Raw genomic sequence first — 25,003 nt, forward strand, 5'->3', positions numbered from 1 at the left:
ACGCGGCTGCCCGGTGTGAGGGAGCTCTCCCGCCACCGGCGGCCCGCCCCTAGACCCCACCAGAGGCCTCACGGGAATTGTAGTTCCGGTCCCGGCGCAGCCCGGCCCCCGCAAACCCACGCGGACTACCACTCCCGGCATGCCCCACGGCCCGCCGGCCAATCGCGGCGCGCTTTGTTGCGGGGGCGCGGCACGCGCGGAGGCCCCGTTCAAGATGGCGGACGACAGTGAGACAGCAGTGAGGCGGCCACCGGCGAGGCCTTCGCGGCCGGCGGCGGAGGAGAACGACCACGAGCATTGCAGCGACTGCGAGAACGAGGCGGAGCATGGCTCCAACCGGGGGTGAGCGGCGGCCGGGACCGCGTGCCACGGCGGCGGCCGGGCCCATTGAGGCGAGGAACGGCCGGGAAGTGAGAGGCGCCCCGCCCCTTGCGTGCGCTGATTGGTCGCTGGGCAGCGTCCTGGGCAGCGATTGGTCGAGGCGCCGGTCAGTCTGGCGGGGGGGCGGTGCCGCTGGCGCCCATTCACGCCCGCTGCGGGAGCGTGTCCGAAGCTCAGCAGGGTCGGGCGCGGCCGCGGCGTGGATGGGTGACGGCCGCGGTGCTGCAGGGCGGCCGGGATGGGTCCGGAGCGCCTTTTTGGGGCAGAAACGAGCGTATTTAGCAGCTCTTCCTGGCTGTGCATTAGGGTGTGTCTCCCCGCATTCCCTCTGCCCTCCCACAGGAGCCTCAGCCCACTCGTGGCATCTCCATCCCCGCGGTGCCACCCAGGGTGGTGGCACGGTGACACGCTGCCGTGCGGAGCGTGTGGCATCCCCCAAATAATCGCGGCGTTCTGCACACTCATGCCGTCGTTATCCTAAACACAGCGCAGGGTTTTGCAAAGCTCTGCCTACATTGTCTCGTGGTCGGAGCCTGCAGGGCAATGGAGCGGTGGAATAACAACAACGCAGGCGGCCAGGCAGGTCCTTATCTCAGCAGAAATGCTTAACGTAGCGCCCTCATTACTCACTGCCTTAATTAATACAGTGCAGAGCTGCCTCACCATGCCTGGGGTTTGGGGGAGAGGCTCTGTCCTCGTTCCTGCTGGGAATCCAGCACCAACGTGTGGCTTTCCAGAGGTTCCCTGCAGTTTTCACTTTGTTTTTCCTGGGCTCCCCTTTCTCTCTTGATGCAGCTTCCCCACCGTGGGCTTGGAGAGCCATTCCCCCTCCAATCCTGCCCGCCCAGGACCCAAAAGTGAACAAAAGGTCACCCAAGAAATATCGCAGAGGTTTTTTATTCTGACAGCACAGCTGCCCATTTATATTTCATTTGCCTCCCGGGTGTGGCACCGTGTCTCACTTTAATCTCTTTAGCCGTGCTTGGGGGAGATTTTTATTTTCTTTGCCTCTGACATGATTGGGTTTGTGCAAGCCAGAGCTGAGCACAGGAGACAGGGTGCTCAATCACTGCTGCAGCAGTTCCTCATGCCGTTTGCCAGGAAAAGGTGTTTTCTGGAGCCCTCCTTGGCATCCTGGGCACCAAGAGGAGCTGGGAATATCCACTAGGAAATAATTTGGATAAAAAAACACCAAAATTGTGGCTGGTGGGCACATAAGGAGCATGAAACAGAGAGGTTTTTCTCTGGGAAACCCCCAAAAACCATCAGGGAGAGACCAAGTGCTGGGAAGGAGGATGGAATTCTTACAGGGTGCATTAATTCTGTTGATTCCATAGCATCCATACCATTAGAGCAGGGTGTGGGAGTGTTTCCTGTCACCCCAGTGCCACTGTCCCCAAAACCAGGGCAAGGGAAGGGCTTTGAGCTGCTGAGCCACACTCAGAGCCCTTCCTATGCCTGGGACTCACTGGATTTTGGCCCCGAGGTTTAAAACATAAAAGTATTCCTCAGTGAAAGCAACACTTCCTTTCCTTTTAAGGACAGGAAAGAGGAATTGAGTTTCAAACAGGGAAGTGGCTGCCCTGCTCTCTGCTGTGCCTATCCAAGCTGGTTTTCAAAAAAAAAAAAAAAATCCCACTTGGTTATTTTTCATATTTCCTTTTGTGTGGAGGGAGCTTCTGCTGTGGAGGATTTATTCCCTGGTTCTGGAACTGGTGGCAGCAAGATCAGGAGTGTCCCAATCCCCTGAAACAGCTCAGAGCCACCTGGGGAAGCTGCTCCAGGCTGGGAGAGTTTGGGAGTGCCCCTGTGTGAGGGGACAGAGGGGTTTTAGCCCCAAGAAAAGGGACAGGCACTGGTGGCAATCTGAGCTCTGCCATCTGGAGATCCTCCCTAACGAGATTACAGAGATTACAGCCTAAGCACCCTGCCTGATTAGCCCCTGGCATGGCAGGAGGATTTTCCATCCCCTAAATACAGAGCAGGGATCTCATCTGACACTTCCAGCCTCCCATGTGGCTCAGGGAGCTGCCCAAAACTGGATTTGTTCCCTCCCTGAGCTTTGGGAGCAGCCAGGGGTGGATGAGTGGGTGCTGAGCGCCAGTTTATTGTTACTGGGTGAGCCTGGTGTTTCCCAGTTTGGTACTGGGTGAGCCTGCTGTTTTCCAGCCTCTGAAGAGGTTGAGCCAATCTAAGCAGGTCTCACCCAGAACAAGCCTGGTTGCCATCTTTAAAAGCTTCCAAACATCCATTTTCAAGATCACTCAGGTCACAGGAGTTGTTTCTGGGCAGTGGAGCCTTTGCAGACACCTGGAAACAGGAAAGGAAGGATTTGAGTAGTGACAATGGTGGTGGGGATGCCTTTCCCAGCAGGAAGGATTTTCCATCCCCTAAATACAGAGCAGGGATCTCATCTGACACTTCCAGCCTCCCATGTGGCTCAGGGAGCTGCCCAAAACTGGATTTGTTCCCTCCCTGAGCTTTGGGAGCAGCCAGGGGTGGATGAGTGGGTTCTGAGCACCAGTTTGGTATTACTGGGTGAGCCTGCTGTTTTCCAGTTTGGCACTGGGTGAGCCTGGTGTTTCCCAGTTTGGTACTGGGTGAGCCTGCTGTTTTCCAGCCTCTGAAGAGGTTGAGCCAATCTAAGCATGTCTCACCCTGAACAAGCCTGGTTGCCATCTTTAAAAGCTTCCAAAAATCCATTTTCAAGATCACTCAGGTCACAGGAGTTGTTTCTGGGCAGTGGAGCCTTTGCAGACACCTGGAAACAGGAAAGGAAGGATTTGAGTAGTGACAATGGTGGTGGGGATGCCTTTCCCAGCAGGAAGGATTTTCCATCCCCTAAATACAGAGCAGGGATCTCATCTGACACTTCCAGCCTCCCACCAGGCTCAGGGAGCTGCCCACAGCTGGATTTGTTCCCTCCCTGAGCTTTGGGAGCAGCCAGGGGTGGATGAGTGGGTGCTGAGCACCAGTTTGTTGTTACTGGGTGAGCCTGGTGTTTCCCAGTTTGTTACTGGGTGAGCCTGGTGTTTCCCAGTTTGGTACTGGGTGAGCCTGCTGTTTTCCAGCCTCTGAAGAGGTTGAGCCAATCTAAGCAGGTCTCACCCTGACCAAGCCTGGTTGCTGTCTTTAAATGCTCCCAAAAATCAATTTTCAAGATCACTCAGGTCACAGAGGTTGAGTTCTGGGCAGTGGAGCCTTTGCAGACACCTGGAAACAGGAAAGGAAGGATTTGAGTAGTGACAATGGTGGTGGGGATGCCTTTCCCAGGAGAAGGGAAAAGTTTCCCTTAACCAGAAAAAGAGCCCATGGTGATCCCACAGGGAGCTGGGAGATGTTTGCAGCTTTGCCTTTGTCCTGCTGCAAAGGGATTTGGGAGGGGAAAAGGCCTGAAATGCATCTGGGAAGGCTGTGGGATGTGGGATTTGGGATGTGGGATGTGGGATTTGGGATTTGGGGTGTGGGATTTGGGATGTGGGATTTAGGATGCACCTCACCCCTCCTGGGGATGAAACTCCTCCAGCCCTCTCAGCTTTGTCAGGCCAGCTGCAGATTTTGGGTGGTGGTGGTTTGTCCCACACATTGTCATTAATTTGGGGAGTGTCTGGGAGGTGTAGCTACCTTGGGGAAAGAAGATATTTGCTTTCCTAAATAGATTTAAAATAAAAAAATACCTGTAATTGTTGCTTCTCTGGGTGTAGTGAGTGGGAACTTTGGGTTTTCCAGCATTTTCCAGCTGGTGCTTCCTCTGCCAGGTTTGTTTCCATCTCCTGGCCATGCCACCTGCAATGCCAAACCTCATGGCACCTTCTGGCACCCTGATTTCTTCCAGCTCATAAATCAGGGAGGAATTTTCTCTGAGCTTTCACTGCCTTCTTGGGCTGAGCTCATTAGCACCAAGCTGGGAGTTGGCAGCTCTGATTTCTGAAGCAAAGCAATGCTGACAGAGGATGAGGAGAGCATTTTGTCTGTCCCAGCATCCCAAGGTGCAGCTGAGCTGGGAACTTGTGTCCTTCCCCTTTGGAAGGGACAGCTTCAGTGTCAGCCCTTGGGGTGTGCTCAGGAATTCTCCTGGTGCTGTCAGAATTGCTGGGAAATGGTTTGGATGTGTTTGTGGCAGCTCCAAGGTGGCTTTGCTCATGCCAGCCCTTCAGAGTGGCCAGGATTTGCCTGTGCTCCTCCTCAGAGAGTTCAAAAAGCCAGCACACATTTGTCACTGGAACCAGTCGTGGTGTCATTGCTGCTCTGCCGTGCCCAAGCTGCATCTCCCAGGTGGGGGCAAAGCCCTTTCCTGGCAGAGGGAGGGAAGGTGACATTCCCCCCAGGGATGCTGGACCTTGGAGCTTTGCTCCTGCTCCTCTCCTTCATGTTCTTCTGGAGAAAAAGGGCGTTTATCTTCACCCTCTTTTGTGGAGCAGCTTGCCCTGAACCTCTGCTCGTTCCACACCAGGAGTGCTCCATCTCTTGGTGTCTGTTCCATCTGCAGGTGTCCCCTCAATCTGCTGGTGTCCAATCTCCAGGTGTCCCTTCCCTTTCCAGGTGTCCCTTCCATTTCCTAATGTCCTTTCCATCTCCTGGTGTCCAATCTGCAGGTGTCCCTTCCATCCATCTGCAGGTGTCCCTTCCACCTCCTGGTGTCCCTTTTGTCTCCAGATGTCCCTTCCATCCCCAGGTGTCCCTTCCCTCCATCTCCAGGTGTCCCTTCCATCCATCCCCAGGTGTCCCTTCCATCCATCTCCAGATGTCCGTTCCATCTCCAGGTGTCCCTTCCATCCATCTCTTGGTGTCCCTTCCATCCATCCCCAGGTGTCCCTTCCATCCATCTCTTGGTGTCCCTTCCATCCATCTCTTGGTGTCCCTTCCATCCATCTCCAGGTGTCCCTTCCACTTCCTGGTGTCCAATCTGCAGGTGTCCCTTCCCTCCATCTCCAGGTGTCCCTTCCCTCCATCTCCAGGTGTCCCTTCCATCCATCTCCAGGTGTCCCTTCCATCCATCCCCACGTGTCCCACACAGGCTCTGCTGATGGATGGGGATCCTTTCTGCAGAGTCTCTGCTGCTGCTGCTCAGGTTTTATCCAGAGGAAAACCCTCCCCAGTGTCCTGCAAACCCTTCTCTGCTCCCCATCATGGTGGATTTCCATTCCACATCCCATTTTCCATCCTCCAAAACCATTTCTCCATCCACTTTTCCCCAGTTTCGTAACCTGGCTGCTCAGCCCAGGGATTACACAGAGTGCTTGGGTTGGAAGGGACCTTGAAGATCATCCAGGCAGGGACACCTTCCACCTTCCAAGCTCTGTTTTCCTCCCTGAAATAAATATTTGGATGCTGCTCCAACATATTTTCCAACATATTTCTTCTTTCTTTTTCCCTTCTCCGCCATTTTCACCACTATTTTGTGTTTGTAAAGACATTAAATTGGGGTTTTTTGGGGGGATTCCAGGCTGTACCTCTGGGCAGGTCAGATCTGTGGGGTTTCCCTGTTTTGGGGTGCAAGGAGGGGAACACCTGTGCTGTGTCTCAGAGGCTCCCAGCTCCCCCATAATGTTGAATATCCTGTGTCAGGTCATTCCATGCAGGATCACAAGATCATCATCATCATCATCATCATCATCATCATGAGTTGCCCTCTGCCATGCTGGGAGCAGGAACCTGTCCTGCGTTTTGGCATCAGGATGGCAAACAAAGGCCAGGCTTAGTGAGGGGAAAAAATGGAACAAAATCCAGGATCAGTGAGGGGACAAATCTGGAATAAAAGCCAGGATCAGTGAGGGGAAAAACTGGAACGAAATCCAGGATCAGTGAGGGGAAAAACTGGAACAAAATCCAGGATCAGTGAGGGGAAAAACTGGAACAAAACCCAGGATCAGTGAGGGGACAAAAGTGGAACAAAATCCAGGATCAGTGAGGGGATAAATCTGGAATAAAAGCCAGGCTCAGTGAGGGGAAAAACTGGAACAAAATCCCAGGACCAGTGAGGGGAAAAATGGGAACAAAATCCAGGATCAGTGAGGGGAAAAAATGGAGCAAAATCCAAGATCAGTGAGGGGAAGAACTGGAAAAAAATCCAAGATCAGTGAGGGTAAAAACTGGAACAAAATCCAGGATCAGTGAGGGGACAAAACTGGAACAAAATCCAGGATCAGTGAGGGGAAAAAATGGAACAAAATCCCAGGACCAGTGAGGGGAAAAACTGGAACAAAATCCCAGGACCAGTGAGGGGAAAATCTGGAACAAAATCCAGGATCAGTGAGGGGAAGAACTGGAACAAAATCCAAGATCAGTGAGGGGAAAAACTGGAACAAAATCCAGGATCAGTGAGGGGAAAAACTGGAACAAAATCCAGGATCAGTGAGGGGACAAACTGGAACAAAATCCAGGATCAGTGAGGGGAAGAACTGGAAAAAAATCCAGGATTCAGTGAGGGGAAAAACTGGAACAAAATCCAAGATCAGTGAGGGGAAAAACTGAAACAAAATCCAGGATCAGTGAGGGGAAAAACTGGAACAAAATCCAAGATCAGTGAGGGGACAAAACTGGACCAAAATCCAGGATCAGTGAGGGGAAAAACTGGAACAAAATCCAGGATTCAGTGAGGGGTTTCACACCAGCAGCTGTTTGGAGATGATGATGATGATGGTGATGATGATCTGGATGGCCAGGGCTGCCCTGCAGCTGTGGAAGGAGCAGCTGTGCCCTCCTGTGGGCATTTCCCACCTTTTCTCCCAGGAATTTGCTCCTCACTCTCAATTTTCCAGCTCCAGCATGACAATATGGTGATTTCCCAATAAACAGCTTCACCTCTGCAGGTGAGGTGACACTTGGCACAGTGTCACCACCTCTCTGTGGTGCCTGAATCTGCTCTGGGACCTCATCTCTGGGGCTGGATCAGTTATTTCTGCTTCCACATTCATCCTTGGGCTTGGAAAAGAGGAAAAAGCCAAAGCTGAGCACCCCAGCACTCCCCAGGGTGGGTTTGGGCACAGGTGGCAGAGCAGGGATGGGGTCACCTGCAGCACAGGGCACAGTCCCCACTGCCCAGCACACCTGTGTTGGTGCTGTCCCTTTTTGGGGGCTCCCAGGGATTTCTGTGCACAGAATATTCCTCTTCCTGGACACTTGGACTCAGCAGGAGCTTGCATTTTCTTTAGAGTGCCTCAGAAACCAAAAAATGTTGTCCCAAAAGAAAAAAACCCAAAGCTCCAATGATGTTTGTTTTATTCCCCAGGGGCCTGAGTCCAGCAAATGACAGTGGAGCCAAAAAGAAGAAAAAGAAACCCAAAAGGAAGAAAGAGAAGGGAGGAGGTGACCAGGCTGACCAGGCTCAGGACCAGCCAGTGAAGGTGAGCACCCCTTTCCCAAAATCCCAGCCCCATCCCAAACCCCTCCATGTTACTTAGGCCAAGGAAAGAATTCCCAGCTCTGGTTTTTGGCACTTGGTTCCTCAAAAAACTTCAGATTTTGAATGATTTTTCCATGTTGTGGGGATTCCTGTTGGTGCAGAAGGTGTTTGCAGAGCCCTCCAGGGGTAATGAAGTCTTTGGCTGGATATCTCAGCCAGTTCCAGGGTCAGACTGGCACCTCCAAGTTATTCTTCCCAGATTCACCCTGCCAGGTGAGTGCTGCCCTCAGCAGCACAGAGGGGACATGTGCTGGTGTTGATTTTTTGCTTGATGATCCCAAGAACAGCAGCTGGGGAGAGCAGGGTCTGTTTTATCCCTCTGGGCTTTGCCTGATCCTGTCCAGCAGTCAGGGACTCAGGAATGGGGCACACAGGGTTTGTCCCTCTTGTCCCCTCTGCTCCTGTGGCAGAGGACACACATCAGCACAGGCTGTTTTCTGTCCAAATATTTTGAATATTTTGTCCATCTGACACTGCAGAGCTTTAAATTTGGGCTTTGTGTTTTTCATATTGAATTCCTCAGGGATCAGAGAGGAGCTGGGGTTGGGAATTCAGTGCAGAGCCATCCACCCTGAGGAAGAGGAGGATGAAAGTGTTTTTTATCTTGACTCAGCTTCTCTGCCTTGTCCCAGTCCCTGGTGTCCAGGCTGCAGTTTGTGGATACAGATCCAGCTTAGAGGGAGGAGGCTGAACAGTGAGAGAAAAGCCACTGAAAGCGTCTCAAGTGCTGGGTGTGGGCTGATCCATCTGTCTGTGCAGGATTGCAGGTGGGGAGCTTTGCTCCTGGGGCTCACAGCACCCACTTCAAGCATTTTTCAGAAATTTTTTCCATCCCCTTTGTCCTGGGAGTGCCTGGAACCAGATCTAGGTGAGGGGCAGGTGACTGGTAAAAAATCAAGGCTTGAGGATGGGAAAGGAGGTTCCTGCCTGCTCTCCATGACAGAATCAGTTCCATATTCCCCTGATGAGGAGCCCTGCTGGCTCACCTTACACATTTTGTCTTTCTGTGCCCTCAGGTGAACTCTTTACCTGCTGAGAGGATCCAGGAGATTCAAAAAGCCATCGAGCTCTTCTCTGTAGGTCAGGGACCTGCCAAAACCATGGAGGAAGCCAGCAAGAGGAGCTACCAGTTCTGGGACACACAGCCAGTGCCCAAGTTAGGTATGTGCAGCCCCTCAATGTCCTGTGGGCCCTGGGGGAGGCCCTGTGGTCTCCAGGAAGCCCTCAGAGAATCCTGGAGATGCTGATCTATGGCCACCAGGTGATCCCTGCCTGGCCTGGGCTTCAAAGGCACCAAAATCACTTCCCCACCAAATGCTGGGTGAGTGGGGAGGGTCTGAAGAGCTGTGCAAGCATTTCAGGGGGTACAGAGTGACAAGGAATCCCTTCAGACACCTCAGCTGATGCTTCCTGCATTTGTGTATCCCTTAATCCCAGTCCTGGTCTGGGTCTCAAATCACCCAGAGCAATGTCCTGGGTCCCAACAGGTCTCCTCTAGCCAGGTCTCAGAAACTCTTAGAGATCTATTTCACACAAGTTTCTTTTTCCCAGCCCTGTGACCAAAAAAGAAGTTAGGATTCATCAGTTCTGCTTTTCAATTTCTATTATCGATTCCATTCTTTCTCTGAGATCTTTCCAGCAGGTTGGATTGTGGCACACTGACCACCCTTGGGGTGGTGTTAACTTTTTATATTAAAAGCCACATGTACTTTATTTACAATAATTTTCCAATATCTATCACCTATGTCAGACAGTCTGTCTCTATCCTAAACCAATCCAAAAGTGCCACCAGACAGCAGAAGATGGAGGACAAGAAGGAGAAGAAGGACAGGACATGCCCAGATTCCTCCATCTTGCTTCCTGAACCCCCATTCTAAAACCCCAAAATTCTACTTTTTCACCCTGTGATAAATTCACTATCATTCTACTCAAACTCTTGTGGCTTGTCACTCCTCACACAAGGTTGGTAATTGTTTCCATGGGTTAAAATCAAAGGTACAGGTGTCTGGGACTCCATGCCAAGGTCTCTGAGCCCCCTGCCAGAGTCTAAAATCACCCAGGGCAGCCAGATCAATGTCCTGGGTCCCAACAGGTCTCCTCCAGCCAGGTCTCAGAAGCTCTTGGAGATCTCTTTCACAGCCAGGATAGCTCAGCTACCTCAGAAAGCATCAAATCAGCAGGATGGCTTCTGTGGCAGTGTTGGAAACAAAAAAGTTTTAATAAAAGACAAAATAACAAAACTCTTTACAGAGAAAAACTGAGCCAGGTGCAAGAGGTTTTTGTTGCTGGTAAAACACCTCACCAAAGCAATTTAGTTCCTTTGTTCTCTTCTTTTTCTAGTGAATTGCTCAGGCAGGACTTTTTGGCTCCTGTCCAATTGGTTATCCTTAGGTTTGAGGTGAAGTCCCCCAGGTCCTATGAGGTGTCTTTTTCCCTAATTGAGGAAAGAAACTTCTGAGCTTTTTTCCTTTTTAAGGAGACAAAAGACACTTTTGTCACTCTGTCAACAAGGGCCACACTCCTACAGAAGTTCTCTGCTGTGTGAGGCCTCCACAACACCTCAGTCTCACATCTCCCACCCCTGCAGTGGCACACAGGGATTGTCACCTCACCCACCCAGTCTGGGATGTGACAATGGGCAGGGAATCAAAACTTCCAGGGCCAGGCTGGAGCCCCCTGGGTGACCAAACACAGCCACAGCTGCATCCTCCAGCTCCAGCTTTCCCTTCATGGGTTTGTGTCCCTTTTACTGCAGTGTTTGATTCCCATTCCATGTTGTCCACACCACTATGAGGTTTTTTTGGGTCTCAGAAACTTTCCTGGGAGCACCAGTCTCAGAGCTTCAGCCTTGCTGCTCTTCAGGATTTCCCTTCAGGATTTTCCTTCCCTCTCCTCATCTGCATCCCCCAGAGCTCTGGGGAATTAGAGAGGGAGTCCAAACCCACAGTTTTCTAGATTTATCTAAAACTTCTCATGGCTTCAGACTAGCTGCTCTTCAGGATTTCCCTTCATGGGTTTGTGTCCCTTTTGCTGCAGTGTTTCATTCCCATTCCATGTTGTCCACACCACTTTTTTGAGGCTTTTTTGGGTCTCAAAAACTTTCCTGGGAGCACCAATCTCAGAGCTTCAGACTTGCTGCTTTTCAGCATTTCCCTTCAGCATTTTCCTTCCCTCTCCTCATCTGCATCCCCCAGAGCTCAGGGGAATTAGAGACTGAGTCCAAGTCCACAGTTTATAGATTTATCCAAAACTTGTCATGGCTTCAGACTTGCTGCTCTTCAGGATTTCCCTTCATGAGTTGTGACAGTGTTCACAGGGGTCTGAGGGTGAGGGAAGAGATGAGGATCTGACTCCATGTTTCAGAAGGCTGATTTATTATTTTATGTTATATTTTATATTAAAACTATACTAAAAGAGTAGAAGGAAGGATTTCCTCAGAAGCCTAGCTAAGAATAGAATAATAAGGAATGATACCAAAGGCTTGTGGCTCAGACTCTCTGTCTGAGCCAGCTGGCTGTGATTGGCCATTAATTAGCAGCAACCACATGAGACCAATCCCAGATGCACCTGTTGCATTCCACAGCAGCAGATAACCATTGTTCACATTTTGTTCCTGAGGCCTCTCAGCTTCTCAGGAGGAAAAAATCCTAAGGAAAGGATTTTCCATAAAAGATGTCTGTGACAATGAGTTTGTATCCCTTTTGCTGCAGGTGCAGTGTTTCATTCCCATTCCATGTTGTCCACACCACTTTTCTGAGGCCTTTTTGGGTCTCAAAAACTTTCCTGGGAGCACCAATCTTGGCAGCACCACACACAAAACTTGGATACAGAGGGCTGGGAAGATCCCTGTCCCCTGAAGGGGCTGCCAGGGAAGTGCTGGGATTGTGGGGATGGGGAAGGATCAGGCTCCACGTGAGGAGCTGGAGGATGCAGCTGTGGCTGTGTTTGGTCACCCAGGGGGCTCCAGCCTGGCCCTGGAAGTTTTGATTCCCTGCCCATTGTCACATCCCAGACTGGGTGGGTGAGGTGACAATCCCTGTGTGCCACTGCAGGGGTGGGAGATGTGAGACTGAGGTGTTGTGGAGGCCTCACACAGCAGAGAACTTCTGTAGGAGTGTGGCCCTTGTTGACAGAGTGACAAAAGTGTCTTTTGTCTCCTTAAAAAGGAAAAAAGCTCAGAAGTTTCTTTCCTCAATTAGGGAAAAAGACACCTCATAGGACCTGGGGGACTTCACCTCAAACCTAAGGATAGCCAATTGGACAGGAGCCAAAAAGTCCTGCCTGAGCAATTCACAGAAAAAGAAGAGAACAAAGGAACTAAATTGCTTTTGTGAGGTGTTTTACCAGCAACAAGAACCTCTTGCACCTGGCTCAGTTTTTCTCTGTAAAGAGCTTTGTTATTTTGCCTTGTATTATAAAACCTTTTTGTTTCCAACACTGCCACAGAAGCCATCCTGCTGATTTGATGCTTTCTGAGGTAGCTGAGCTATCCTGGCTGTGAAAGAGATCTCCAAGAGCTTCTGAGACCTGGCTGGAGGAGACCTGTTGGGACCCAGGACATTGATCTGGCTGCCCTGGGTGATTTTAGACTCTGGCAGGGGGCTCAGAGACCTTGGCATGGAGTCACAGACACCTGTGCCTTTGACTTTAACCCATGGAAACAATGACCAACCTTGTGTGAGGAGTTACAAGCCACAAGAGTTTGAGTAGAATGATAGTGAATTTATCACAGGGTGAAAAAGTAGAATTTTGGGGTTTTAGAAGCAAGATGGAGGAATCTGGGCGTGTCCTGTCCTTCTCCTTCTTGTCCTCCATCTCCTGCTGTGCTGGTGGCACTTTTGGATTGGTTTAGAGTAGAGACAGACTGTCTGACATAGGTGATAGGTATTGGAAAATTATTGTAAATAAAGTACATGTAGTTTTTAATATAAAAAGTTAACACCACCCCAAGGGCAGTCACTGTGTCACAACCTGACCTCAGCAGCTCAGAGAAAGAATGAAATAGATAAAATAAACCTTGAAAAGCAGAACTGATGAATTTAGATTTCTTTTTTCGTCACAGGGCTGGGAAAAAGAAACTTTCTGATCCCTCAGGGGTCATCTCAACCACAGAAACTCGAGGGAGACCCCTGTTTCAAACTCCTTCATGTCTCCCTGCTCTGTTTTACAGGAGAAGTGGTGAATACCCACGGCCCAGTGGAGCCAGACAAGGACAACATCCGCCAGGAGCCCTACACCCTGCCCCAGGGCTTCACCTGGGACGCCCTGGACCTGGGGGATAGAGGTGTGGTGAGTACAGGCAGCTCAGCACATTCATTTTGGAGTGTTTTGGGTGGCAGCTCAATGTTTGGACTGTTGGAGATGGTTTTGGGGATGGAAACATGTCCTTCAGCACAGCAGGTGACTCCATGGCTTGGATGGGTCAGGCAGCTCAGCACAGCTCCTAATTCTTCCCCACAATCCCAGGCAGTTCAGCACATTCATTTTGGAGTGTTTTTTCATGGCAGTTCAATGCTTAGGCTGTAGAAGATGGTTTTTGGGATGGAAATGTGTCCTTCAGCACAGCAGGTGACTCTGGCTCTGTCACACCTTGGGCTTGGATGGGTCAGTCAGCTCAGCACATCTCCACACATGGATCATACCCCACAATGCCACAATCCCAGGCAGTTCAGCACATTCATTTTGGAGTGTTTTGGGTGGCAGCTCAATGCTTGGGCTGTTGGAGATGGTTTTGGGGACGGAGACGTGTCCTTCAGCACGGTAGGTGACTCCATGGCTTGGATGGGTCAGGCAGCTCAGCACAGCTCCTGATTCTTCCCCACAATCCCAGGCAGTTCAGCACATTAATTTTGGAGTGTTTTGGGTGGCAGCTCAATGCTTGGGCTGTTGGAGATGGTTTTGGGGACGGAAATGTGTCCTTCAGCACAGCAGGTGACTCTGGCTCTGTCACACCTTGGGCTTGGATGGGTGAGGCAGCTCAGCACAGCTCCACACATGGATCATTCCCCACAATGCCACAATCCCAGACAGTTCAGCACATTCATTTTGGAGAGTTTTGGGTGGCAGCTCAATGCTTGGGCTGTTGGAGATGGTTTTGGGGATGGAAATGTGTCCTTCACCACAGTAGGTGACTCCATGGCTTGGGTGGGTCAGGCAGCTCAGCACAGCTCCACATGTGGTGCCTGATCTTTTCCTACAGTCCCAGGCAGCTCAGCACATTCATTTTGGAGTGTTTTGGATGGCAGCTCAATGTTTGGACTGTTGGAGATGGTTTTGGGGATGGAAATGTGTCCTTCAGCACAGTAGGTGACTCCATGGCTTGGATGGGTCAGGCAGCTCAGCACAGCTCCACATGTGGTGCCTGATCTTTTCCCACAGTCCCAGGCAGCTCAGCACATTCATTTTGGAGTGTTTTGGGTGGCATTTCAATGCCTGGGCTGTTGGAGATGGTTTTGGGGATGGAAATGTGTCCTGCAGCACAGCAGATGACTCTGGTTCTGTCACAGCTTGGGCTTGCATGGGTCTGACTCCCCCCACTGCAGCTCCATCCCACACTGGGCAGCTTGGCCTGGTTTTCCAAGGGGATGTAAGGATGCCTGAAGCCTGGAGTTCTGTGAGAACCCCTTTTAGAGCATGTCCCACCTCCCTGGGAGGTGACACAGGGTTTATTTACCTCACCACCAGCCTCCTCCTATCCACTGTCACAAAACTCCCTCCTGTCACAATACTCTACATAACCTAACCCTCATTAAACCCTGCACTCCTAACTATCCTGGCTATCCTCTCAGCAGCCCTGGGAGGATGAATAGGACTTAACCAAACACAAATCTGAAAAATCCTGGCCTTTCCTTCCATCTCCCACCCATGCTGAGTAGCAATCATTATCATCTACAACCCTAAACTCACCCTCCTCAACTTCTACCTATACATTATAATAACTGCAACTGTTTTTCCTCACCCTAAACACAACCAAAGCCCTAAAGCCATCTACCCTAATAACTGCATGGACCAAAATTCAGTGTCCTGCTGCTGCCCTGCTCTGTGTGACACTGCTCCACTGCAGCAGGGACATGGCTGCACATGGTGCCCCAGTGCTGTGGCCACACATTAAATGTTCAGAATCCTGTCTGGGGGTGAATAAACTCCTTAACCTGAGTGTTCTGTGCTGCAGCTGAAGGAGCTGTACACTCTGCTCAACGAGAACTACGTGGAGGATGATGACAACATGTTCCGCTTCGATTACTCGCCCGAGTTCCTGCTGTGGTGAGTGGCAGCAGCACTGCAGAGCAGGGGTGTGGGGTGCTGACAGGCCTGATCCCCCTGACAGAGCTGCAGCTGCCTTTGCTTCTGCCATCTCCCTTCTTGCTGAAATGTCCCTTCCCCATCTGTCACTGTGGATGGTGTCCCAGGGACACGGTGAGAGGGGCTGTCACCCAGCCCTGCCTGCCTCTGGCTCCTTGGGGATGTGGGAGCTTAAAAGTGGATTTTTCTCCTCTTTGGTTTGATCCCTCAAGTGTTTGTGAAAATCCCAGTAGCTCCTCAGTGCCCTGGAGCTGTGGGATGAAGACAGCTGCCAAGTTACCCTTGGAGTCCTGTTGCAGCAGATCTGCTGTATCCTCAGGGTGTTCCTAAATCCAGGAACAGATTTCCTCCTGTGTCCCTAGTGAGGACTGGCTGTGGGGTGCAGGAATTGTCCTGGATGATCCCTACAGTCCTTGTCACATCCCTGTCACTCTGTCATCCTCTTGCTGGCCAGCAGGACTCGGGGTGTCCCAGGGCAGGGTGGGAGGCAGGAGCAGGTACACCAGGGTGGTCCTGAGGTGTGTCCCCTCCCCAGGGCACTGCGTCCTCCAGGCTGGCTGCCCCAGTGGCACTGTGGGGTCCGAGTGGTGTCCAGCAAGAAGCTGGTGGGATTTATCAGCGCCATTCCAGCCACCATCCACATCTATGACACGTGAGTGCTGCTGCATTGCTCATCCTGCCCCTTGCTGGGCCTCCAGGAGTGCTCAGGGGTCTGGCTCCATTGTCTTCCCCAGCAAACACCTGCACTCTTCAGCTTTGGAGGTGTTTTACTGCTTGGAGGCGAGGGTGGGGGATATTTAAGGGATATTTAAGGGTTGGCAGGGAGGTTCTGGGCAGGGACATTGGTAGTTAACCATTGTGAAGGCTGTTTTCCTCAAGGAGGTGGGTTAACTTAGGGCTTACAGAAATTATCCAGGGTTAGATGGGGATGTAAAATCATAGAATATCCTGAGCTGGAAGGAATCTCTTAAGGATCATCCAGCTCCTAGCCCTGCACAGGGCAACCCAGCAATCCACGCTGTCTCTGAGAGCATTGTCCAAACTCTCCTGCAGCTCTGGCAGCCTTGGGGCTGTGACCATTCCCTGAGCAGTGCCCAGCCACCCTCTGGGGCAAGAACCTTTCCCTAATATGCAACCTGACCCTCCCCTGACCCAGATTCAGACCATTTTCCCTGAGAATCCCTGGGTGACACCTTAAGGAAGGTTTCTCCAAAACCCCTGCCCCTTCCTTGAGGTGTTGATTCCTCATTCCCTTGAAGGGGTTTGGAGGTTGCCCAGGGTGTTGGCCTGATCCTCCCAGGTCAGGACAGTCAGTCCTCATGCTCTGCATTGTTTCTTCCCCAAGAGAGAAGAAGATGGTGGAGATAAACTTCCTGTGTGTGCACAAAAAGCTGCGCTCCAAACGGGTGGCTCCGGTTCTGATCCGTGAGATCACCAGGAGGGTGCATCTAGAGGGAATCTTCCAGGCTGTTTACACTGCAGGAGTGGTGCTGCCAAAGCCTGTGGGGACTTGCAGGTGAGTGTCTGTGGCTTTCCCAAGATTTCTGTCTGCAGATCTTCCCTCTGTGGCCAGTGTGGGATTCCCCAGCACAGGGGAGTGTGATCCCAGCCCAGGTTTCTCCTCTCAGGATTAAATGCAGTGGCTTTGCTAAAGCTGCTCATGTAACACAGGAGAGGAGGCTTTGGCAGCAGAATCACTTCAGAACTGTTGGGGAAGATGAAACAGGAAAGCTTTATCAATATGATTGTCTGGCAAAAGATTTTGAGAATATGGAAACTGTAAGTGAGATTGAAATGAAAGCAAGCTTTGAGATCCCTCAGTCACTGAACAACTGGAAAACAATGGTGTGGCCAGCTGAAGGTGATCCCCTTTTGATGGAACAACACCCTCTGCTTGCAGACAGGCCCAAGGGTCAGAGCAGACCCTACAGCTTGGCAGAAGGGCCCAAAGAGGAGTTTTTAGGGTTTAAAATGTAACACAGTATGGTAATATAATGATTCTTATAGGCTGTATGGAAATGCTGTAGGATTTGTATGTTGTACTAGATTGGTTAGTGAGAATCAGAATATTCAACACAGAAGATTGTAATGGGAGCCTTGCTCTCTTACCCCTTTGCTCTCTCACCCTCTCACCCTCTCACCCTCTCTCCCCCTCTCTCCTCTCAGCCTGCTCTGAGCTGTGTTTGGCAGCTCCCAGCAGGGCCCTGCACCCAGGCCCTTTGCAATAAACCCCAAATTCCAAACCTGGCTGCAGAGATCTCTCATCTCCATCCATCCCCACCATCTTACCCCCATCTCACCTACAATAATCATGTTGCTGTCAGTGAGGAGCTGCTTCCCTGATGTTCTCCCTTGCCCCTGCAGCCACCCCACTGCCCCAGCACGAGTTTCCCACTGCCAGTTTGTTTCTGCAGGTACTGGCACCGCTCCCTGAACCCTCGGAAACTCATCGAGGTCAAGTTCTCCCACCTGAGCAGGAACATGACTATGCAAAGAACCACGAAGCTGTACCGCCTGCCCGAGGTGGGTGACAGCCAGACAGGGCTCAGGGCTTGCTCCTCCCTGGGCAGAACACACAAAGGAGGTCGAGGTCAGGTCCTCTGCCTGGAGACTCAGGGTTTGCTCCATGTAGTAAATGGCTCTGTCAAGCTGTTGTGCTTTATTTAATTTTGATGTATTTTTGCTTGGGTACCTGCATTTTAAGGGCAAGTTCTTGCAGTTAGAGGAGCCTGGGAGGTTTTGTTTGCTGGTGAGTCACAGCCTGTCGTTCTGGTGAAACAAGCAGGCAGATGTGACAGCCTTCATCTGTCCAAACACAGCCTCAGTGTGACCTTGGATCGAGTTAGTCCCTCATTCCTCAGTCACACTGATCAGTTCTGGCACTGCAGTTGTTCTGCTGGGGAAGTTCCCCAGCTGGAGATGGAAGAGAAAGAAGCAAACTGCATTCAAATTGCCACCACCTTCCCTGACCTTGCTGGCTCCTTTCTGTCCCCCCTTTGGGGTGGAAGGTGCTGCTTTCACGCTGGGCAGCTCCCAGCTCCTGCCTCCCACAGCCCACAGACAGCAGTTGCTGGGCTGGAGCTACTGGTTTTTGCACAGAAACTCAGCCCCAGAGCAGATCTGGGCTTGCTGAGCCATCCCAACCCTAAATTAGTAATTGAGGCCAACTGGGAATTACATCTTGTGGAGCCTGGGACACATCTCCCAACCTGTGCTTGCTGTGAGTGGGAACAGGACCCTGAGGGAAGCACAGTTTGTGTTGTTAGTGGGTAGGAGCACTTCCAGTGGGACCTGACCTGGCACTTGGGGCTTTGGGGCGTGCTGTGCTCTCTGTGATCTTTGCCATCAGTGTCACAGCAGATCACATCCATCCTTTGCTGGGCACACAGGGCTGGGGGGCTGGAAATGGGCTGATCTCAGCACAGAGTGTCTCTGTGCTGCTCGTTGGAGAGCCCTTGGGTGATGAAAACCACTGTGCAAGCAACAAAACAACTTGTCCCACTTGCTGCAGACTCCCAAGACTCCTGGCCTGCGGCCCATGGAGCACAAGGACATCCCTGCTGTGCACAAGCTCTTGACTGAGTACCTGAAGCAGTTCCACCTGACCCCTGTGATGAGCAGAGAGGAGGTGGAGCACTGGTTTGTGCCTCAGGAGAACATCATCGACACCTTTGTGGTGGAGGTGAGGGCAGCAGCACCGTGGGAGGGGTGTTCTCCTGGGATTTGGCCTCTGCTGGAGCTGTGGGAGCCATCAGGGAGCAGCTCCATGGCTCTCCAGGATGGCAGTTTGCTGGAGATGGTGCCTCCATGCTGGGCCTGGGTGTCCTTGCAGCCACCACTCCAACTGGGACAGCTTCTAAGGCCCTGGCCAGGGTTTATCCGAGCCTGACATGTCATAGGTGGTGTTTTCAGGGTCCTCTGTGGCAGGGAGGAAATGATGAATGTGACTCCATGTTCTTAGAAGGCTAATATAATATAATATAATATAATATAATATAATATAATATAATATAATATAATATATATTACATCACATTACATTACATTACATCATATCTTATCATATAATCTCATACTATATAATCTCATACTATAATATATAATAAAATATATCACATATAAATTATATCATATATCATATCATATCATATATCATATTGTTATCTTATATTACATTACATTGCATTTCATTATATTGCAATACATTATATTACATGGTATTATATTACATTATATTGTATCTTATATAATCTCATACTGTTCTATATCATACTATACTATATAATATATATAATATATAAATTATATTATTTCATATTATATCATATCTTATATTATATTATATTATATTATATTATATTATATTATATTATATTATATTATATTATATTATATTATATTATATTATATTATATTATATTATATTATATCATATTATATTATATTATATTTTGCTATACTGAAACTTACTAAAGAATAGAGAAAAGGATATTTACAGAAGGTTTAATAAGATAATAATGAAAAACCTGTGACTCCCCCCAGAGTCCTGACACAGCTGATAGTGATTGGTCATTAAGTCAAAACAATTCACACGAAACCAATCAAACAAGCACCTGTTGGATAAACAATCTCCAAACCACATTCCAAGGCAGCAAAACATAAGAGAAGCAATCAGATAATTATTGTTTTCCTTTTTCTCTGAGGCTTCTCAGCTTCCCAGGGGAAGAGTCCTGGGCAAAGAGGATTTTTCAGAAAATATCCCAGTGACAGTCATGATGTCACTTCTGCCTTCCAGAGTGCCCCAGGAGAGGTGACAGACTTCCTGAGCTTTTACACCCTGCCCTCCACCATCATGAACCACCCAACTCACAAGAGCCTGAAAGCTGCTTACTCCTTCTACAACGTCCACACCAAGACGCCTCTCATCGACCTCATGAGCGACGCGCTCATCCTCGCCAAGTCGGTGAGTGCTGCCCTGAGCCCTTCCCTGAGCCACACCTGGGGCAGCTGAGGGGTGTTTTAAAAAGCTTTCACTCCATTTTCAGCCTCATGTGAAGGGTGAGACAATACAGATGTTAGAATTCACGCCATCACGATTAGAAGCCAAATATTTCCTAATTATGTTATAAGTGTATTTTGGCCTAGCAGCTTTTGTCACACCATGCTGTAAATGCCTTAAAGCAAATCATCTAAAATTGCCCTCAAAGCCTTCTGTCAGGCTTTGAGAATCCTTACAAATCCATTTTTCCCTCAGGTGAGGGAGCAGGGCTGGGCTGGCACTGTGGGACACTGGGCAGCTCACAGGAACTCACTGCAGGCTGGCCACCCTTGGGTTGTGGGAAGGGCCTGATCCCAGCTCTATAAAAATCCAAATCCAAAAGGATCTGCCACCCAGGAGAGGGATACTGGGGTACCTTGAACCTTCCAGCTTGTGTTACTCATGTCCTACAGCAGTCTGTAGTAGTTGGATTGAGGGTGAGAACACCAAGGTGTTACAATTCACACCATCACAATCAGAAGCCAATTATTTCCTAATTACAATACACTATAAGTGTTTCTTGGCCTGTCAGCTTTTTAGCATGCTGTAAATGCCTTGAAGCCAATCACCTCAAATTGCCCTCAAAGCCTTCTGTCAAGCTTTGAGAATCCTTACAAATCCATTTTTCCCACAGGTGAGGGATGCAGGGCTGGGCTGGCACTGTGGGACACTGGGCAGCTCACAGGAACTCACTGCAGGCTGGCCACCCTGGGTTTGTGGGAAGGGCCTGATCCCAGCACTATGAAAATTAAAATCCAAAAGGATCTGCCACCCAGGAGAGGGATGCTGGGGTACCTTGAACCTTCCAGCTTGTGGTGGTTGCTCATGTCCTACAGCAAAGAGTTGGATTGAGGATGAGAACACCAAAAGCTCTTCCCTTTTTCTGGGATTCAAAGCCAGTCAGGAAAGGGGGCCAGGCTGCTCACACAGGTGAGAGGAACTGCCCAGCACTAAAGCAGGAGCTGATGGCTTCATGTCTCTCTGTGCAGAAAGGATTTGATGTCTTCAATGCACTGGATCTCATGGAGAACAAAACCTTCCTGGAGAAGCTGAAGTTTGGGATCGGGGATGGGAACCTGCAGTATTACCTGTACAATTGGAAATGTCCCAGCATGGCACCAGAGAAGGTCAGTGCTGTGAGGAGGGGGCTTGTCCCCTCAGCCCTGGGGACAGGGGTTGGCTGTCACCTCAGCATTCCAGCCCAGCTGGTGTCCCTGCAGTGTCACACACAGGGAGGGTGGATCCCTCTGTCACCTCCTGTGCATGCAGACTGTGTCCCTGGAAAAAGCCCCTCCACACTCATCTCCCAAAGTTAATTTTATTCCTGGACTAGTGCAGGTTCAGTCCTTCACACCAGTTCTTTCCCTCTAAGGAAGGAGGCCAAGCACAGAGGGCTGCAGGGTGACAGATGTGACATCGGGGGTTGTGACAGCCACCTGTGATCCCTCATGGGTGTCACTGTGTCCTGGTGGACTGGGAGGAGCAGCCACCTGTGACAGTGTTCACAGGGGTTCTTGGATGAGGGAAGAGACAAAGATCTGACTCCATGTTTCAGAAGGTTTGATTTATTATTTTATGGTATATATTCTATTAAAACTATACTAAAAGAATAGAAGAAAGGATTTCATCAGAAGGCTGGCTAAGAATAGAAAAAGAAAGAATGATAACAAAGGTTTGTGGCTGGGACAGAGAGTCTGAGCCAGCTGACTGTGATTGGCCATTAATTAGAAACAACCACATGAGACCAATCCCAGATGCACCTGTTGCATTCCACAGCAGCAGATAACCATTGTTTACATTTTGTTCCTGAGGCCTCCCAGCTTCTCAGGAGGAAAAATCCTAAGGAAAGGATTTTTCATAAAAGATGTCTGTGACAGCCACCCCTCTGGAGAGAGCAGGTGGGCTGGAGCAGCCCCTGTGACAAAGGAGCTGAGCCACAGGATCCCAGGATGTCATTTGTCCCCAAGGCCAGCAGCCTGTTCTCCCCAGAGCTGTGCTGGGTCCCCACCTGCCTGTCCTGGGCCATTCTGAGGCAGCCCCTGCTTGCTGCTGTCCCTCCACACCAGGGATGTGATTCAGCACCTTGCAGACCAGAATCTGCCCAGCTACATCACAGCTAATTAATGCCTTAACAGCTAATTAATGCCTTGATGGCAGTCACAGGGTTTTGGTTCCCTGGTGTGAAGCCAGGTCTGTCCTTGGGCACAAGCCCTGTGGCCCTGTGCCCTAAACCAGCCTCACCTGCTTGCTCTTAGGAAGCCCCAGGAGGTTCCCTGGAGGTGTCCAGCCTGGCCTTGGGCACTGCCAGGGATCCAGGGGCAGCCACAGCTGCTCTGGGCACCCTGTGCCAGGGCCTGCCCACAGGGAGGAATTCATCCCAATATCCCATCCATCCCTGCCCTCTGGCAGTGGGAAGCCATTCCTCTTGTCCTGTCACTCCAGATACTTGTCCAAAGTCCCTCCTGGTGGCCCTTTTGGCACTGGCAGAGGCTCTGAGGCCTCCCTGCAGCCTTCTCCAGGCTGAACAGCCCCACCTCTACTCACCATGAGCTGAGAAACACCCCTGGCTCATGAATCAAGGCTGTCTCATAACCTGGTGGGGCTTGTCACACCCCAAACATTGGTCACCTCCCCAGATCAGAGCTGGGCAGGGCCTGTGTGCCCACTCAGCCACAAACCCAGGGCTCTGCTGCTCTCACACACCCCAAAACCAGTGGGGAAACCTGTGATGGTGTTCACAGGGGTCTGAGGATGAGGGAAGAGATGAGGATCTGGCTCCATGTTTCAGAAGGTTTGATTTATTATTTTATGATATATATTATATTAAAACTCTACTAAAAGAATAGAAGAAAGGATTTCATCAGAAGGCTGGCTAAGAATAGAAAAGGAAAGAATGATAACAAAGGCTTGTGGCTTGGAGAGAGTCTGAGCCAGCTGGGCTGTGATTGACCATTAATTGCAAACAACCACATGAGACCAATCCCAGATGCACCTGTTGCATTCCACAGCAGCAGATAACCATTGTTTGCATTTTGTTGCTGAGGCCTCTCAGCTTCTCAGGAGGAAAAATCCTAAGGAAAGGATTTTTCATAAAAGATGTGTGTGACAGTGCTGTAGATGGGGCTGTAGTTTGATGATTTGAGATCCTAAAGGGGAAGGAATTGCTGGAGCTGCAGATAAACCAGCTGGAGGAACTTAGGGCTGTCTCAAGTGCCACATCCAGAGCAGCATTTTTTAATCCAGCACTGTGGAATTTCCATGTGGATTTTCCATAAAAGATGGGTGTGACAGAAACCAACACAGGCAGCACCGAGCTGGGTATGGAGCAGAGGGCACCTCCTGAGCCCAATTTCTGTCCTGATGAGCCCAATTTCTGTCCTGATCCCCATTTCCAGGTTGGATTGGTGCTGCAGTAAGGGAGCCCTTGCCAGGAGAGCGTGGAGGAGCCGGGCCTGAGGAGGTGCTGCCCTCATCCTTTCTGCCAAAGCCGGAGCCACGCCAGGAGAGAGGGGCACCAGAGCCCCCCTGCTGCTGCCAGCCACCTCCTTGTTTGATTTAACTGCATCCTCCTAAAGACATGATCAAGGGAATGTAACTGCTGAAACTAGATCATGATTGGCATATAATGGATTTAACGGGTGAATAATAAAAGTATATATTATATATATTTTAAAATCTTTCCTGTTCCCAACTGCCATGAGTTACATTCGGCTGCTGGAGGTCACCACTGGGCTGCTGGACTGGGACTTTTTTTTCTCCTTTGGGACAGCTGAGGTTGATGCTGATGGTGGCTGCTGGTCAAAACCCTCCTGCCTGCCCCGAGGGTGCTTCAGGCTCTTTGCCCCAGGTTTGCTCCTGACTCTGTTTGACAGGGGGAGATTCCTTTCCAAGGGCTATTTGTGCAAGAGATGCCTTGTCCCACCTCCTGCCCAGCCACAGAGACTCCAACCCTTCCTGCTGGATGGATCCAGGGGGGTTCAGCTCCAGGCACGCCCTGCTCTGCTTCCCCTCAGCCTCCCCATGGGGATGCTCCACTGCCACTGCCACAGCCTCTCTGCTCAGCTGCTTTTCTCTGGAAGCATGGAAATCTGGATTCTCCGTTGGCATCATCCTCCCCGGTGTCACCCCGTGCTGTGGGATCCTCTGAGAGAAAGGAAACGTTGTCATGGCCACCCTCCATCCCATCCAGGAGTGCCAGGGCATCCTCCTGCCACGTCCTGAGCCCAGAGCTCCGAGCTGCTCCTGCCTGCCCAGCCAAAGGTTTCCAAAGCTGCACACCAAGGCCAAGACCCTGTCTATGCACTGTCGCACCTCCCCGTGCTGCCGTGTCCCTGTCACACCCCGTGGCACCTGAGAGCCTGTGCCCACCTCAGCCTGGACCTGTGGGGCCTCAGAGGGGACCAGGAGCCCATCACACCCCCCTGGCAGTGCCATCACACCCCCTGCTCGGGGTCCTGTGTCACCTATGCAAGTACCTCTGTGTCCCCCCCTGTGTGTCCCTGCTGTCCTGGCCGTGGGTGGGGGACCCTCCCCTTGTCCCCATGGCTGCTCCAGTGAATCCCCCCAGCTCCCTGCTGCTCTGGGGGTGGGCTCAGCCCTGATCCAGCCACCATGGGCCCCGGAGGGTGACAGGGACACAGGGACAGGCTCTGTTAAAATAAAACCTTTATTCCAGTGGCTTGATCCCAGGGCTGTAAATCTGTGCCAGAGCTTGGCAATGTGTCCCCACCTGGGCACAATGGAGTGTGTGGTGGCAGGGTCCCCTCAGGGACTCCAGGGTGGTGATGGCACCATCCTTGCACTCCAAGAGAGGCGTGGGGACCAAACGTGGCCAAAGCCGGTGAGATTTGCTGGTTGTTGTCACCCATGTCACCCCC

General features: G+C 50.8%; 1 protein-coding gene across 1 annotated transcript; it reads left to right on the forward strand.

The window, feature by feature from the left end:
- Window positions 1-124: 124 nt before the first annotated feature.
- Window positions 125-24,803, forward strand: NMT1 (N-myristoyltransferase 1). Its single transcript, XM_063179058.1, has 12 exons — window positions 125-342; window positions 7,613-7,727; window positions 8,803-8,947; window positions 12,957-13,075; window positions 14,958-15,049; window positions 15,624-15,740; window positions 16,434-16,604; window positions 17,503-17,611; window positions 18,600-18,770; window positions 19,884-20,051; window positions 21,116-21,253; window positions 23,522-24,803. The coding sequence occupies exons 1-12, from the start codon at window positions 140-142 to the stop codon at window positions 23,540-23,542; spliced, it is 1,569 nt and encodes a 522-aa protein (XP_063035128.1). The 5' UTR covers window positions 125-139; the 3' UTR covers window positions 23,543-24,803.
- Window positions 24,804-25,003: the final 200 nt, after the last annotated feature.

Source organism: Melospiza melodia, chromosome 30 (assembly GCF_035770615.1).
Source record: "Melospiza melodia melodia isolate bMelMel2 chromosome 30, bMelMel2.pri, whole genome shotgun sequence".
Taxonomy (NCBI): domain Eukaryota; kingdom Metazoa; phylum Chordata; class Aves; order Passeriformes; family Passerellidae; genus Melospiza; species Melospiza melodia.